The sequence below is a fragment of the Scyliorhinus torazame genome, chromosome 6 (genome assembly GCF_047496885.1).
Source record: "Scyliorhinus torazame isolate Kashiwa2021f chromosome 6, sScyTor2.1, whole genome shotgun sequence".
Lineage (NCBI taxonomy): Eukaryota > Metazoa > Chordata > Chondrichthyes > Carcharhiniformes > Scyliorhinidae > Scyliorhinus > Scyliorhinus torazame.
In genome coordinates, this window is record NC_092712.1 from 103,243,194 (window position 1) to 103,261,758 (window position 18,565).

Here is an 18,565-nt window from a genome sequence, read left to right on the forward strand (position 1 = left end):
GTTTTCTGCTTAAAACTTCTTTTCTGCTTGTGCTGGTATCTGCTGTGGGCGGTGATATTAACAGCATAACTGCTCCCTTACTTTCAGGTGTTCCAGCAAATGTTGCTGACCTGAGGAATCTGGAAGTGCTGAATGTTTTCAATAATCAGATAGAAGACCTTCCAACACAGATCAGTAGCCTTCAGAAACTGAAGCACCTGAACCTTGGGTAAGTAGATCTTAAGGAATCATTAAGTTGGAATATACTGGGGTGGGACAATGAAGAAACAGGAAAATGAGAGTAGAACAGAGAGTAGAAATGAAGGTGGTCATTCCCAAATTCAATATTTTTATTACATTCTACAATAACCTATTTAGTGATAAATTGCAAACATTCATCCACCCCCCCCTCCCAACCCTACCATAAAACCCGCTACTACAGCTACTTTCACAAAGACACTCCCTTGTTCAAGAAGGGAATTTCAATTTATTTTAATCCTCATTAAACCCCTCTTATCAACGCAACATTACTACATTAGTATTGAAATTTGTGTTCCTTTTTGCTTCTAACTCCTGTCTACTGAAGTTTAGGTTGAGTGTACCTATCTCGTTTTGCTCAAAATCTGAAAGTGCTCTTAGATAAGAACATTAATTCCATCTAGCTAAACTGGGATCCAATCCAAAATCTTGGGAAGGTAAAAAGCTCATGTTGCGATGCACTCCATTTCTCTCTCACTTCCAGCAATAAACCTCACCTCTAAATCTTTTGATCCCTTTCTGTCTGAAATGGTGTATATGAATCATAAGATTTGGTGTTCATTATCCAGTTGGGAGTGAACTGTTGTGTTCATTTTCAAGCATGAACTACATTTAATACAACTTATTTGTTGTAGAATAAGATTTTAATATGGCAAAGCTAATGCATCTTCTGTCATTCCTCTTGAGTCATTGGAGAATGGGTTAATTGGGTGGGAAATGGACTGAAGTCAATTTCCTGTAACCTGGTACCCATGAACGGCAAAACAAATTGCCAGTGTGAGGCAAGAAGAACTGTTGGGGCTACAGCAAGTGTGAAATACTGTGGATGCTGGAAATCGGAAATAAAAACCGAAAATACTAGAAATGCTCTGTACATTTAGCAACATCTGTAGGGAGAGAAACAGAGTTAGTGTTGCAAGTAGCTGACTCTTCGTCAGCACTGGAAGTACTTGGAGATGTAACAGTTTTTAAGCCAGGCAGGGAAACAAGAAGAAAGTCTGGCATTTGTCACATGTCTCATGACCACTGGAGGTCTTGAAGCGATTTGCAAGTACTTCTGAGGTGTAGTCACTGTTGCAATGTAAAAAATGTGACAGTCTATTTGAATTTAGCAAGCCTCCACAGGCAGAAATGTAATTATGACCATATCTATTTTTGTGAAGTTGATTTGAGAAATATTGGCCAGGACACCAAAGGCAAAAAGAGATACTAATGGGGCAAGTAAAGAAACAAAAGATGCGTCTGGCAGTGTAAATGGGAAGACAGCATCAACACGAACATCTGTCATTCAAATATAAGGCAGAGGCTATGATTGGAAATAAACTGTAATAATCTTTATTGTCACAAGTAGGCTTACATTAACACTGCAATGAAGTTACCACATTCCGGCACCTGTTCGGGTACACCGAGGGAGAATTCAGAATGTCCAAATTACCTAACAGCACGTCTTTCGGGACTTGTGGGAGGAAACTGGAGCACCCGGAGGAAACCCACACAGACACGGGGGCGGGGGTGGGGGAGGGGGGGGGGGGCGGGGAGGAGAAGTGCAGACTCTGCACAGACAGTGACCCAAGCCATCGAACCTGGGACCCTGGTGCTCTGAAGTAACAGTACTAATCACCGTGCTACCGTGCCGAATTGTAGAGCTCCATGTTGAGTCCAAGTCCATAATGTGGTGCCATAATTCAAGAAGAGGATTGGAAACTGAGTAATGACAGGCCAGTTAGTCTTACATCAGTGGTAGGACAATTATTGGGAAAAAATTATGAGGGACAGAATTAATCTCCATAGGAGAGGCAAGGATTAAGCAAGGACCATCAGCATGGCTTTGTCAGGGGGGGGTCATGTCCAGCAGATTTGGGTGAATTTTTCGAGGAGGTGACCATGTGCGTAGATGAGGGCAGAAAGTTGATATAGTCTACATGGACTTCAGTAAGGCATTTGACAAGGTCCCACATGGGAGACTGGTCAAGAAGGTAAGAGCCCTTGGAATCCAGGGCCGTTTTGAAAATTGGATCCAAAATTGGCTTGGTGGCAGGCGAGGGTGATGGTTAAAGGTTGTTTTTCTGACTGGAAGCTGGTGTCCAGTGGTGTACCGAAGGATCGGTGCTGCGCAGTATAGTGAACATTAATGAGCTAAGCGTGAAAGTACGAGGTATGATCAGTAAGTTTGCAGATGACCTGAAAATTGGTGGGGTGGTAAATAGCAGGGGGGAAGAGCCTGGAATTCACTGCCTGATTAGATTAGATTACAGGGTGATCTAGCCGGATTGGTCAAATGGGCAGAACAGTGGCAAATTTAATTTACCCCTCAAAAGTGTGAGATGATGCATTTTGAGAGGACTAAAAAGGCAAGGGAATAATGAATGGTAGGACACTAGAAAGTACAGAGAACCAGAGGGACCTTGGGGTGCATGTCCGTAGATCCTTGAAAGCAGCAGGACCAGCAGATAAGGTGATTAAGAAAACATATAGAATACTTGCCTTTATTAGCCGAGACAGAGCAGGGAGGTTATGGTGGAGCTGTGTAAAACACTGGTTAGGCCACAGCGGAGTACTATGGGCAGTTCTGGTTGCTGCACTATCTGAATCATGTGATTGCACTAGAGGGGGTGCAGAGGAGATTCACCAGGATGTTGCCTGGGCTGGAGTATTCCAGCTATGAAGATTATCATAGATTATCATAGAATTTACAGAGCAGAAGGAGGCCATTCAGCTCATCGAGTCTGCACCGGCTCTTGGAAAGAGCACCCTACCCAAGGTCAACACCGCCACCCTATCCCTATAACCCAGTAACCCCACCCAACACTAAGGGCAATTTTGGACACTAAGGGCAATTTATCATGGCCAATCCACCTAACCCGCACATCTTTGGACTGTGGGAGGAAACCGGAGCACCCGGAGGAAACCCACGCACACACGGGGAGGATGTGCAGCACAGAAGAAGCTAGTTAGACTGCGGTTGTTTTCCTTAAAGCAGGGAAGGCTGAGGGGGGAGGGATCTGATTGAGGTGTACAGAATTCTGAGTGACATGGGCTAGATAGGAAAGAACTTCTCCCCTTAGTAGAGAGATCAATGACCAGAGAGCATAAATTTAAGGTAAGTAGCAAGTGATTTGAGGAGAACCTTTTTCACCCAGAGGGTGGTGGGAATCTGGAACTCACTGCCTGAAAGGGTGGTAAAAGTGGGACCCTCACGACATTTAGGGAGCATTTAGATGAGCACCTGAACACCATAGCACACAAGACTACAGACAACGTGCTGGAAAATGGGATTAGAATAGATAGGCGCTTGATGGCTGGTGCAAACACGATAGACCAAAGGGCCTCTCTTTGTTTTGTAAGACTTTCTATACGACTGACTCAACATGACACTTTTTGGTGCAATTTCCAAATTTGTAGGTGGCCCATTATTATCTTCAGGGCAAATGGACGATGGTCTGTAGGCCAATTGGTTGGTCAGAAAAGAATCTCAACTCAATTTTGAATATATTTAAATGTGTGTCCACATCCATCTGTGTCGATTTACATTAGTTTCTCACCTCTTCCCCAACAGCATGAACAGGTTAAACTCTCTGCCACGAGGATTTGGGTCGCTCCCAGCACTCGAGGTGCTTGATTTGACATACAACAATTTGAATGAAAAATCTCTCCCTGGCAACTTCTTCTACCTCAGTAGGAACCGTTTTTAAAACTTTTTTATTCATTTGTGATTACCTATATTGACCAGAAGTAGGTAGAGCAGTTGCAATTTCTGATTCCAGTCTGTTTCGGGCACTTGATTCTTAACCTCACCTCACCAAGAAAGGGGTGAACATTGGTTGCATTAAATTGAAATTCTGGCTTGGACCATGTGGCAATGAATCAAATACGTTGTACAAGTTGTTCGGCTGAGCTTTACGAACTGCAAATGCTGCCTTGCAATGTCAGGCACATCAAAATCTTATATCCACTGTCTACCTGCTTTGCAAATTCTTTTAATACAAAATGACTTAGCAGTGACTTGGAGCAAATGGTTGCAATTCAGAATTCAGTTTTAAACTCCGTTATTGTCATTCAAATTAAAGGGTTCAGAATTATGAAGTATTATGCCTTAACTGCCTTTTTTTGTACAGCAGCATATTCATATAAAATATGCAAAGTTTTTATTTCTAATTTAATGTGGAGTCACTCTTTTTCTACATTACAGAAGCATACTGAACAGGCTGTTGCTGTGTTATTTTGGTCAACTTGCAGCTTGGTCAAGTGTTGTGGGTGATGTGAACATTGATGCAATAAGATGCTAATCCATCTACTGCAGTGGAACTGATTGTTATAGTAAATCATTAGATTTTGTTATTTTGAAAGCAGCAATCGGGATTTAAATTTATGTTGTATTTAATCAATTACAATATGACATTATTTGCAATAAATGTGCATTTAATATACATAGGGGAAGGAACCATGCTTTTTCTTTAATTTCCTTATTTAGTTGCATTGTATTGCTGTAAGTGAGTATTTATCAATTACTGTCTGAGTATGTATGACTTTTCCATTGCTATGGTCTGCTTATCAGCTTGGAGATTTAACCCTGTGGGCAACTATGAAAGATTTACGCAATAAATTGCAACTACTTAGTGCCTGGCTGGAAGGAGGTTATTTGGCCCATCTCCAATTAGGCCACTCCTCCGCTTTTTTTTCATTGCCCTGCACATTTTCCAGTTTCAAGTATTTATCAAATTCCTTTTTGAAAGTTCTTATTGAAACTGCTTCCATAAGTCTTGCAGGCTGTGCATTCCAGATCATAATCTTCTTCGATGTAATATTAGTTTCCATATGTTGCTTGCGGTTGTTTTGTAAGTTACCTTGTATCTGTGTCCTCCTACTATTGCAAACAGTTGCTCCTTCTTTGCTCCATCAAAATCCTTCAAGATTTGAATACTTCGACCAAATCTCCGATTAGCCTCTTTACCCTCAGTAGAGTAACTCCCAACTTCACTAGTCTCTCCACATGACTGATGTGTTTCAATCCTGATATCATTCAGGAAAATCTCCTCTGCATCTTCTGGAAGACCTTTGACATGCTCCCTAGAATGCAGTAGGCAAAATACTCCAGCTGGGGCCTGCCCGGTATTTTATAACTTCCTTGCTATATCTATTCTGCCTCCATTTATAAAGTCAAGGATTCCGTCTACCTTTGCTTGACCTGTCATGTTCGCCTGGAGCCTGTTGATGTTTCCAAACCCCCCATCCAGTTTGTAAACAACCATTTAACTATGACTCTGCTTTCTGTCCTATAACTAATTTTGAGTCCAAACAACCCCTTGGATCCCATGGGTTACAATGTTGTTAACAAGTCTATTGTGGAGTAATTCTTTTGAACGCCTGATTTCATTATTTGAAAAGAATGTAAATGCAACATTATTTTTCTGCCACATCTGGTCCAGTATAATTTTAGCAATTTCTTTCACGCACTGGGACAGATTCTTTTGTGGCTCACATTGGAAGAGAAATAAAGCTGCAGGGATCCCTCAACATTATAAGTTCTTCTATTTTGACCACGATCATCATCATGAGTTAGGGTTTTTATCAATAGATGAGTTAATTTTCTGGCAAATCCTGTTTTATGTCTAAAATTGATTGCATTTTAATGAAACTTAACCTTGATATCTACAAAGAAATCCAGAAAAGTACTAAGTTTCTATTAAAAAATTACATTTTTTAAAACCCTACCTTGCACGGCTGAAGTATCTAATTTCTTGTCGAGCTCATATTTGTCCTTTATGCTATTTCTAACCTTTCTGAGCAATGTGGAAGAAAATTTAAATTGTTAATAAATGAATTGAAATGACGTTTTGATATTAATGTAAATGTTACTCCCTTGCATGCCACCCCACCCCCGCCCCCTCCCAGAGTCTTAATGTGTTGAGCACAATCCATTTCAACTACCTGCCTGTATACTTGCTGGGAATGATAACATTTACAGTGCAGAAGGAGGCCCATCGTGCCTGCACCGACCCTTGGAAAGAGCACCCTACTTAAGCCCATGCCTCTACCCTTTCCCTGTAACCTGACCTAACTTTTTTGGACAGGCAATTTGGCCTGCACACATCTATCTCGACAGAAATGGTTTGAATCCTTGGTATTGCACACTACCTGATCCTAGTATGAGTGCAGAAGGCATCATTCAGACCATCAAGCATAATTTAACCATATGAAAGAACATCCAGTTTAGTGAAGCCCAGCCGTTTCCCTATACCCTGCAAATGAATGTACTTCAAGTAAATGTCCAATCGCTTTTTGAAAGTTCCAGTGGCATCCGATTCTGCCATCTTTTTCAGGTAGTGCTTTTCAGATCTTAACAATACCGCAGAAAACATTGCTCCTCAATTCCCCTCTATTTATTTGTAAATTATTTTAATTCTATGACCTCTGGTTACTGTAGTACTTGTTCTACCAAAACCACTCCATTTTCAATGTCTCCTTTGGATCACCCCTTAATCTTCTCTGTTCTAAGGAAAACAATATTGACTTCTCCAGTCTCTCTAAAATTCTTCATCCTTCATTCCTCAGTAAATCTCCTCTTTATCCTCCCCATGGCCTTGACAGCTTCCTAAAATGTGAAGCCCAGAATTCTACACTGCATTTCCCAGGTTATTTGTAAAGGCTTAGCCTTTTATTTTCCATTCGCTCATGGGACCTGGGTATTGTTGGCTGGGCCAGCATTCATTGCCCTTCCCTTGAACTGAGTGGCTTTCTGGCCATGTTAGAGTCAACCGCATTGCTATGGATCGAGAGTCAAAAGGATGACCAATTTCTTTCCCTCATAGGCATTGATAAACCAGACCATGCTTTCATGGTCATCATTTTTTAATTCCAGGTTATTATTGAATTCAAATTTCATACTTGCCAAGGTGGGATTTGACCCCAGGTCCCCAGAGGTTCCCCCGAGGTCATGACCACCCCCTCCTTGTTCTGGTGGATTTTCCGGGAGGGAAGATGGCTCAGCAATGGCCACCGGCGGGATCTTCTGGTCCTGCCGAAGTCGCTGGCCATTTGTGTTGCTTGCCAGCCCTGCGGGTCTTTGTGAGACCGGAAGATCCTGCCGTTGGGAGAAGCTGGTAAATCCTCTCCTGACGGTCTGGATTACTCGTCCAGTGGCAATATCACTACACCAATGCCTCTGTTTCCTTGTTTTCTTATTTAGTGACTTCTTACAAAACCAAATATCCTATATGATTTAACAGGCCGTATCAACTTGCCCTGCCACCTCCAAAGATTGTGAAGATACACCCTCTGTTTTCCTTCCTGAATAGTATGATTTAGATTTTACTGTCTCTCCAAGGTGTTCCCCTCAACTGGATCAATTCTCAGTTATCCATAGTGAATCTGCCAGTGTCTGCCTCTTTCACCAATTTGTCTTCCTGAGGTTTGCTAACCTCCTAGTCGCTATTTGCCATGGGGCATGTCTTTTGTATGATCTTCAAATTTCAACATTTTACCTTCTGTACCCAAGTCCAGATCAGTAATGCTAATACCAACACAAAAGTCCGACTGCATACTTCTCTCCAACCAGAAAGAAAATCCATTCACCACTACACCATTGCCAATTGCATTTCCAATTACCATCATCCCTTTAATATCATGTGTCTCCAAGTATTTTATGAAATGCTTTTTGAAATTCTCATGTATACATCCACTATATTACTTTAGCAGAGAATTCAAGCTGGTTAGTCAGATACACTTTACCTGCGACAAATCTGAGCTGACTATCCCTTAAGTGAACATTAATTTTGTCCTTGACCATAATTTTTTATTTTCTTATCACTGATGATTGACTGACTGACGTGTAGTTATCAGGTTTATCCCAGCCATCCTTTGAACAGGGGAATAAAACCCAATCCTCTTCTTCTGGCACCACTCCCCCAATCAAGAAAGGTTGAAAGATTGTGGTAAGAACCTCTGCTAGCCTCCACCTTTACACCCCTCACCAACCTAGGTCGCATTCTGTCTGGACCAGGTGACTTTTCAATTTTTAGTGATGTCATCCTATTGGAGCGTCCTGTCATTCAAAAATGTTATTCAATATTTCCATTTTCACACTGCAACATTGACTTTATCCTCTTCATATGTGAAGACTAATGCAAAGTGCTACTGTGCCTCCACAAGAAAAACTCCTTTGTCCCAAACCAATCCCGCTATAAAAAACTATCCTTTACTTTTTCTATGTTTATCTTTTCTTGTGTCCATGCTTTACCACTGGCATTCTCTTTCAGTTTCCACATACGTTCTCTGCATTCTAGCTGGTTTTCCACTCTTCTGTATTTGCCATTTCCGTCTCGCTCATTATTTATTATTGTGGGCAAGGCCAGCATTTGTTGCTCATCCCCAATTGCCTTTGAACGGAATGGTGTTGCTAGACCATTTCAAAGGACACTCGGGTGTCAACCACGTTACTGTAGATCTGGAGTCACATGCAGACCAGACAAGGTAAGAATTGCAAGTTTTGTTCCCTAAAGGGAATTGGAGGACCAGATGGGTTTTTACAATAATCATTGACAGTTTGGTTCTATGGTGTCCCAGAGCAATAACCTAGGTCTGGGGGCCAGTTACATTTCCATTATGCCTTTGTCTTCCACAGCAATGCAACATTGTTTCTTTTCTGTATTTGGCTCAAAGCCAAATGAGTTCAGTCTTTGAACCCTGTAGTATATTTTTATTCATTTTCAGGATGTGGGCATCACTGGTTAGGCCAGCATTTATTGCCCATCCCTAGTTGCCCTTCAGAAGGTGGTGATGATTGCCTTTTTGAACCACTGCAGTTCCTGAGGTGTAGGTATACCCACAGTGCTATTAGGGAGGGAGTTCCAGGATTTTGCCCCATTGACAATGAGGGAACAACGATATATTTCCAAGTCGGGGTGGTGAGTGCCTTGGAGGGGAACCTCCAAGTGGTGGGGATCCCAGGAATCTGCTGCTCCTGCCCTTCTAGATGGTTGTGGGTTTGGAAGGTGCTGTCTAAGGAACTTTGGCGAGTTACTGCGGTGCATCTTGTAGATAGTACACATGTCACCCACTGTTCGTCGGTGGTGGAGATTTGAATGTTTGTGGAAGGGGGAGCAATCAAATGGCTACTTTGTCCTGGTTGGTGTTGAGCTTCTGAGTGTTGTGGGAGCTGCACTCATCCAGGCAAGTGGAGAGTATTCCACTTTGGGGGATCAGGAGGTGAGTTACTCACCATAAGATTCTTAGTCTTTGACCTGCTCTGGTAGCCACAGTATTAATGTGACTTGTTCAGTTTCTGATCAATGGTAACCCCGAGGATGTTGATTTTGGGGGATTCAGCAATGGTAATGCCATTGAATGTCAAGGGACAAAGGTTAGATCCTCTCTTGTAGGAGATGGTGATTGCCTGCCACTTGTGTGGCACAAATGTAACTTGCCACTTGTCAGCCCAAGCCTGGATATTTGAACATGGACTGCTTCATCTGGATAACTGGAATATTATCCTTGATTAATATTGCCAAAGGTAGCCCCCCACCCCCGCGCACTCCTGCTGCTTCCTCTTTCTAGCCCCACTAAATACATTGCAGCCAGTAATGTCTAGTTCCATTTCTTGCTGTTATTCAAGTCTCTGTTAAAGGTGCTATACCATAAACCCATGTGACAACTTGTGCCTGCAGCTCATCAACCTTATTTGTAACAGTCTTTACATTCCAACACCATCTTAGTCTGCTTTTCCTTTTCTCCACCATCCAAATTCTGTTCTTTCCACCCTATATTTTATTTGTTCCTTGTAGCTTTCTGTGTACCTTAGACTGAACTCTCCGTTTTAGTGAAGCCAAAAACGTGAATCACGATAGGGTGGTGAATTCTGCAAAATTGAAAAAATGGGTTTGCGCCCAGCGCCAATTCAGAGGCCATGCTCGGGTTCCTTGCTGATTAGCTGGTCCAGGTTCAGGCTTGCATTTAAAGGGCTGAATTAATGAGTCCCAACTGGGCAGCCTCTGCCCGTTACCAGAGAAACTCATGCTCCACAAGCTCCATGGGGAGATCTATTATTAATTCCCCGAGGTTCTCGTGAGGGTTATCGCACATACAATGTTTTGGCCTCAACTACTTTACATGGCAGTGAATTCCACAGGCTGACCACTGATGAAATCTCTCCTCCTCTTGGCTCTAAATGGTTTACCCCATATCCTCAGACTGTAACCTCTGGTCTTCAATTACTCCGCTATTGGGAACAACCTTCCTGCATCCACCCCACCTAATCCTATTAGAATTTTATAGGTTTCTATGAGATCCCCTTAATTTTTCAAAACTCCAGCGATTATAATTTTAACAGACTCAATCAGTCCTCGTACGTCAGTCCCGCCTTTGCAAGAATCAGTCTGGTAAATCTTCGCTTCAGTCCTATCATAGCAGGAAAATCCTTCCTCCGATAGTAGACCAAGGTTGCACATAATATTCCAGGTGTTGTCTCACCAAGGCGCTGTGTAATTTCAGCTAGACATCCCTGCTCCTGTACTCATATCCTCGAGCTATGAAGACCAGCATACCATTTTTCTCCTTCTGCTGCACCTGCATGCTTACTTTCAGCAACTGGTATACAAGGTCACCCAGGTCTCATTGCACATTTTCCTCTCTGGGCACAATCGAATGGCACTGCCAGGGTACCAGGTTGGCCTTGCCAAGGTGACAAGCTGGCATTTTTCACACGCGGGCGATCGGACCGGGGGTGCCCTGCGTGGGTGTTGAGGGGGTGCTGAGGGGATGGGCAGGGACCCCCTCCGATTGAATTGGGGCTTGGGGGGAGTGGGGGGGCGGGGGTCGCGTAATTGGCTCGAAAGATCGGGACGTCATTTTCTCTCACTACACTGACGAGTTCTGGCGAGTGAAGCTCCTCAGTGCAGAATATGTGTGGCCTCGGCAGTGCGTTATCCGCTGAGGCCCCGTATCGAACCTGAGTGAAGCTAAATGCGCTCGCTATGGGACTTTGTTCCCATTTAGTTAAATCGCGCCCTCTGTAGCTATTCAGATAATCTGCCTATCTGTTTTTGCTACCAAAGTGAATATCCTCCCATTTATCCATATCATACTGCATCTGCCATGCATTTGCCCACTCACTCAACTGTCCAAATCACACTGAAGCATCTCTGCATCATTCTCATAGCACACCCTCCCACCCAACATTGTGTCATCCGCAAATTTGGAGATAATGCTTCAGCTTCCTCACATAGTGAATACCTGGGGTCCTAGCACTGATCTCTGCGATATCCCACTAGTCATTGCCTGCATTTGGGGGGAGGGAGGGGGGGGGGGGGGGGGGGAGGGCGTTTATTCCTATTCTTTGTTTCTTGTCTGTGGACCAACTCTCTTTCCATCTCGATACACTACCCCCAATCACATGTGCTTTAATTTTACATGCTAATCTAATCTCTTACGTGGGACCTTGTTGAAGGCCTTCAGAAAGATCAAATAATCCACATCCACTGGCTTCCCCTCATCAACTCTACTAGTTACGGGCAGCATGGTGGTGCACTGGTTAGCACTCTGCCTCACGGCGCCAAGATCCCAGGTTCGATCCCAGCTCTGATCAGTGTCCGTGTGGAGTTTGCACATTCTCCCGTGTTTGCGTGGGTTTCACCCCCACAACCAAGAGATGTGCAGGGTAGATGGATTGGCCACACTAAATTGCCCTTTAATTGGAAAAAATTAATTGGGTACTCTAAACTTAAAAAAAAAATTTAAAAAAACTCTACTAGTTACATCCTTGAAGAATGCCAATAGATTTGTTAAGCATGATTTCCCTTTCGTAGATCCATGCTGACTATGTCCGATCCTGGGGCAGCACGGTAGCCTTGTGGATAGCACAATTGCTTCACAGCTCCAGGGTCCCAGGTTCGATTCCGGCTTGGGTCACTGTCTGTGCGGAGTCTGCACATCCTTCCCGTGTGTGCGTGGGTTTCCTCCGGGTGCTCCGGTTTCCTCCCACGGTCCAAAGATGTGCAGGTTAGGTGGATTGGCCATGATAAATTGCCCTTAGTGTCCAAAATTGCCCTTAGTGTTGGGTGGGGTTACTGGGTTATGGGAATAGGGTGGCGGAGTTGACCTTGGGTAGGGTGCTCTTTCCAAGAGCCGGTGCAGACTCGATGGGCCGAATGGCCTCCTTCTGCACTGTAAATTCTATGATAATCTATGCCACTTGCCCAGATCTGCACCCAGCCTACTTATTTTTTGTGCCTATTGACATTGGGCAGAATTTTCCAGTCCTGCCAAAAGTCAGTGGACCTTTGACTGGACCGCTCAATCTCCCATGACGGGGGTGGAAAATCCTAGCTATAGACTGAACATGACTAAGTACACTGTTGTTCAGGATTTTGTCCTGTCTTTGTCTTTTTATCTTTATGGTAGTTCTAAAAAATTCCTCAGTCCGGTTTACAGAATACCCAAAGATTGACTATCCAAAGATCGGATTGTCTGTTACTGTGTTACATCATAAATCATTTCAATTGGTGTGTTTGTACTTTTGGGAGTCTTTCAAAACCCCTTTTAAAACTGTCCAGTTTGCAGTATATGGTAGCAATTATTAGGAAGCATACTTCTAATCCTAAGTAGCTGGTTCCCTTCTGCAAATGTGAGGACAATGAGTCTATCCAACCATGACAAATTGGTGGAATTAAAATTCAATAAAATCTGGAATTGAAAGTTAGTCTCCGTAACAGTGACCATGAAACTTTCATCAATATGTCATAAAAACACATTTGCTTCACTATTGTCATTTCGGAAAGACAATCTGCTGTCGTTACATGGTCGGGTCTACATGTGACGTTTCAATGCCTTTCCTTGAAAATCATGCTGTATCCATTCAAAAAAATGTGGAAGGTAAGGAGGTTGTGGCAGCAGTGGCCTTAAAGGTTCGTGGAGAGTCAGACATGTTTTCATGTCTTTTTAGGGCCATCAGCATATATTGTTACTAAAGTTGTTAATTGTGTCAATACTTCAGGATGTGGTCACTTTACTCATTCAAGCATCTGTACAATAAACCAGCTTGACCTGCTTGTTATTATTGGATGCCCTGGGCATGTCGGAGGCTTTTTCAAAGCCAAGGCTATTAATCAAGCTTGACTACTTTTATTGATCAGGCCTCCATGGTCTGGTTACATGCCACACTGTTTATATATTGCTGTTTAATTTACAGCCACCTTGCGTGCACTCTATCTAAGCGACAACGATTTTGAAATCCTGCCGCCAGAAATTGCGAAGCTCACGAAGCTGCAGATAGTAAGTAATTTATCTAAATTCTTGAAAAATCAATTCACTTTTGCAGCTCCTGTAAATTCTGAATGAAGTCAATTCCAGCAGCTCTGGGGTTTATTTTGCTGGAATAAACTCCATCACCTGGCACTGCACTTTGCTCATCAGACGAGACGTGTAATAAATTGAGATAGTGAGAGGAAGCAAGCTAAGAATTCTTTGTGAACTGTTTCATTTGAAATTTGAATTGGTCTAATAGCTCTGCGTTTTCAGATCAGCCTAAGGGACAATGACCTCCTGTCGCTGCCAAAGGAGATTGGGGACTTGTCTCAGTTGAAGGAGCTCCATATTCAAGGAAATCGACTAACCGTGCTTCCCCCTGAAATGGGTAAGAGCAGGGGTCAGATTGTCTGACTTATTCTGTAATATACTGATATATTTTGCGTACTGCTCTTGTTAAATATTGTTTAAAACATGTTGAGCAAAGCAGTAAATGTCCACAAGAACAACAATGTTAATGAAGTGCAACATTGTCAATTTTTTTTATTGATGTTTAGTGGTAACTTGGTCATAGATCTTTTTGTTTTAAGTATTTGGATTGCAGTGCGTACTATGAAACCATGCCAGAATTGTAAACTGAGGGATTTAAATTAGTAGCCATAGGAATTCAATTGAAAATCATGTCTATGAATCAATTAATTTATCTGGTTTCAGGAACAGTAATGTGTACATTTATTTTTGGGTTTTCTTTGCAAATGGTTGTCCTGTAAACTGTAACTAGACTTTCACAAGAAGGGCAAAACGTGAATAAAATGTGAGTTTTACTTTAGTTCCATATTTGGCTCAGTGTTGAGACCAGGGAATGGAGAGATCAACATCATTATTCTCATGTTATCTCAAATAATTTTCATGCACAGCAGTCCTGTAAAAATTAGAATGGAAGGACTGTATTGGTAGCCCGGGGCCTGTTCTGTGGGATTATTGTAGGGAATGGAAAATTTCACTGGCCTCTCCTTTCAAATTTCAGATTTTTTTCTATCAGGAACCTGTACAGTTAAACCATTCAGTACGTTTGAAAATTAATAATTGCCAAAAAGGAAGAAAAAAATTTGAAAATCAACCACAACCCACTCACTTTTATGATTTTATTGGGAGCGGCAGATTGGCCCAGTTTAAGCTTTTAAGAAGGTTGCATTTCTCCAGTTTTATATGCTTTTTAAAAAAAAAGAAAATACATTTTGGACAGATTTTCCATGCCTAAGTAAATGAATCAGGTAAAAGGGGCTGAAAGGTCAGATACACCAGATGAGTGTATTTGCAGCACTGCTTGTGGACCAGAAGTTTCTCTCCAGGCTCTTACTTCCCTCCCTTCCCCCGATCTCTATCGCTCTCCCTTTCTGCCACCACAACCTTTCCTGCTTCCTCACTTCCCTTTGATCTCTTCATCTCTTTCTACCTGCTCTCCCCTTGTGGACCAACACTCCACATTTTAACTCTAGTTCTTTTGCCAATTATTTGAAATCTAAGACTACTAGCTCATTTGCCAGAGGAACCTGTTTTTTTCCCCTGCTGCTCCCGAAGAGTTTGGTCCCTATTTATCCTTCTCTGCTGTAAGAAGAGCAATCCCAACTTCTCCAATCTCTTCACCTAACTGGAGTCCCTCATAGCTGCCATCATCCTGAAGGCCTTGCAAGGTAGAGGTGTGGGGATATTTGCAGACTCAAACAGAAAGGATAGGGCAATAGAGTAGGGTAACGGTGTGGATAATCAGAGTGTGTCAGAAAGAGAGATGACATACAAACACACGAATGCACCAGCAAATGGGGTCAGAGGAGGGAAAAATGATTTTAAAAAAATAAATTAATTAAAGACACTTCACCTGAGTGCACACAGGGGGCGCGATTCTCTGAAATGGAGACAGCGCGAATCGGCCCCTATCCAGACCGATTCAGGGCCCGAAAATAGGTTAGGAGCGGCGCCGCGTCATTTACGCGCGCCAAGCCTTGGCGCAGCGTAAAGGCGGCACCGCATACATGACACGGCCGGCGCCGCATAACCGGCATCACCCGCGCATGCGCGGGTTGGCCGGCGCCAACCCGTGCATGCGTGGTTGCCGTCCTCTCCGAGTCCGCACCACAAGAAGATGCCCGACGGATCTTGCAGGGCTGCGGAAGAAAGGAGGTCCTCCTTCAGAGAGGCCGGCCCGACGATCGGTGGGCACCGATCGCGGGCCAGACCCCATCTGAGGCCCCCCCCTGCAGGATCTCTCTCTTTCTCCCCCCCCCCCCCCCCCCCCCAGCGTTCCCGTGCTGTTCCCGCTGGCAGCGACCAGGTGCGGACGGCGTCGGGGGTAACCCGCCGTTTTGGGCAGGCCGCTCGGCCCATCCGGCACTGAGAATCGCGGGGGTACCGGTGAATTGCCATTTTGGCTGTCTCGGGCGATTCATTGGACAGCGCCGCGCAAAACGCGATTGTGCCGATCTGGCCGCTTTCGTGAATCGCGGGAGGGCGTCGGACCGGCGTCGCGGGAAAATTTGGCGACCCAGTCGATTCTCTGCAACGGCGCGGGAGCAGAGAATTGTGCCCCTGATTCATAACAAGATGGGTGAATTGATGGAACAAATAGAAATAAATGGGATTAATATGGTAGCCATTAGACCACAGATGTCGTTGCAAGGTGAACCATTCTTGCTAACAAAGGAAATCAAGGATAGTGTCACATTGAAGGCTAAGGCAAACAACGCTGCGAAGAGCAGCGGTAGGCCAGAAGACTGGGGAAAATTTTAGAAACCAGCAAAGAATGACTTAAAAAAACAAATTAAAAGGGAGAAATTGGAATGAGAGTAAGGAATGTAAAAAAAACCTCACAGTTGTGCTTATGCAAGTGCATAAAAAGGAAAAGAATAGCTAAAGAAAATGTTTGTCAATTAGAGGGTGAGACGATAGAATTAATGATGGGAAATAAGGAAATGGCAGAGACTATGAACAATATATTGTATCTGTCTTCAGCGCCGAAGTCCTAAAAAGCAGCATGCCAAGAGTAGTAAAAAAATCGAGGGGCAAGAGGGAGGGCGGAAGGAGAGAAAGCTTGGCAAGGAAAACTAATGGGCCAAAAGGTTACAGGCCACTGGCCTGAACCCTAGGTTCCTCAGAGATGGTGGGATGCATTGATTGTAAGTTGCCAAAATTCCATAGATTCTGGAAATGTCCCAGTGGACTGAAAACCACAAACCTAATGCCCTCTCCAAAAAAAGAGGAAGGCAGAATGTGCAAAATTACAGGCCAGTTAACCTGACGTCATTGGGAAATTGTTGGAACAATTACGAAAGAGGTAGCAGCAGTGCATTTAGGAAATCAAAATAAAATCAAGCAGAGTCGATAGTAAACAAGTAACCAGAAGAGAGAGCTCCTCACAAATTCCCATCCTCAAATGGTTGGAGCCCAGAGGCAAGGCTGAAGCATTTGCACCTGTTTTCATCCAGAAGTGTAGATGCGAGTGCATGATCCGTCTCGGCCTCCTTCTGAAGTCCTCAGCATCACAGATGCCAATCTTCAGCCAATTGATTCATTCCACATGACATTAAGAAACGGCTGAAGACACTGAACACAGTTAAAAGCTATAGGCCCTGACAACATCCCAGCAGTGGGTCTGAGGACTTGTATTCCAGAACTAGCCGCACCACTTGTCAAACTGTTCCAGTGCACCGATAACTGTGGCATCTACACAACAATGTGGAAAATTGCCCACGTATGTCCTGTCTATGTAAAACCTACCCAACGTGGACTATAGTTCTTCAAGGCAATGGGTCACCAACCGTTTCTCAAGGGCAATTGGGGATGAGCAACAGATTCTGGCCTGGCCAGAAATGCTCACATGAAAGAATTGAAAAAAAGATGCGGTTTTATGAAGGGGAAATCCTGTTCAAATTTATTAGAATTCTTCAATGATGTAGCAAGCAGGGCGGATAAAGTCAAACCAGTAGATGTTGTGCATTTAGATTTTCAAGGGGGTTCTATAAGGTACCACATAAAAGATTGTGACTCTTCGGGGTGTCAGACCAGCCGGGGTTGGAAACGGGCACGGAGGCCGGAGGTAGATGTTGTAACCTTCGCCTCGTTGATCGCCCGAAAGCGGATCCTGTTAGGGTGGAGATCAACCTCTCCACCCTGTGCCCTGGCGTGGCGGCGGGACCTGCTGGAATTCTTGACGCTTGAAAAGGTCAAATTTGGACTTCCGGTGACGGCGGGCGGGAGGCGGCTGCACAATGGAGGGCTCCCAGGCGGCAATGGCATTTTCGGGGCTTTAAGCCCGGTCCCAGGGTCCGCGGAGGCGGCAGAAGAAGGGAGAAGGCACGGAGGAGGCACAGTGGAGACACAGGAGGAAAAAAGGAACAAAGAAATATGTCGAGGGTGAGCAAGAAAACGGCCGAAAAAAAAACAGCTGGAGGTCCGTCGGGGAGTGGAAAGGTCACCGCGGGGTCACCAGGAAAAATGGAGGCTGGAGCACCAGGGAAGGCCGCACTGCTTACGGCTAAAGAAATAACTAAGGTGATGGCTGCGGAATTTGAAAAGCAGTTGGCGCAGATTGCGAAATGCATGGAGACGGTGAGGAAAGAGATGAGGGAAGCTTTGAGTGTGCTGGTGGAGGAGGCGGTTTCCCCTATGAGGATGGAGGTGGCGAGCGCAGTGGTGGAGGTGCGAGAGCAAGGGGAGGCGCTGAAGGAAGTGGAGGAGACTTTATTGCAGCACGGTGATCAACTTGTCTCGATGGGGAAAGGGATGCGGAAGGTGATGGATACTAACCAGGATCTGCGAGGAAAAATGGAAGACCTGGAAAACAGATCCAGGCGACAGAATTTGAGGATTGTGGGGCTGCCCGAAGGAGCTGAAGGACCGAAGCCGACTGAGTACTTTGCCGCGATGCTGGCAAAATTATTGGGGGAGGGGGAGGATCCCTCCCGATTATGAAGTGGATCGGGCTCATCGGTCGTGGAGGCCTATACCAAAGGCGAGTGAGCCGCCAAGGGCAGTGACTCTGTGCTTCCGTAGGTACAGGGTGAAGGAGACGGTCCTGAGCTGGGCCAAGCAGAAG

At 44.3% G+C, this 18,565-nt stretch overlaps 1 protein-coding gene across 2 annotated transcripts in view; it reads left to right on the plus strand.

Annotated features, from left to right (window-relative positions):
* The window catches only part of LOC140424925 (ras suppressor protein 1), a 153,945-nt gene that overhangs the window by 113,702 nt on the left and 21,678 nt on the right, over window positions 1-18,565 (plus strand). For both annotated transcript variants that reach the window (XM_072508597.1, XM_072508598.1), the window contains exons 4-7: window positions 88-208; window positions 3,794-3,912; window positions 13,418-13,500; window positions 13,747-13,861. In XM_072508597.1, the coding sequence (XP_072364698.1) occupies window positions 88-208; window positions 3,794-3,912; window positions 13,418-13,500; window positions 13,747-13,861 (438 nt within the window). The remainder of the gene's footprint in view (window positions 1-87; window positions 209-3,793; window positions 3,913-13,417; window positions 13,501-13,746; window positions 13,862-18,565) is intronic.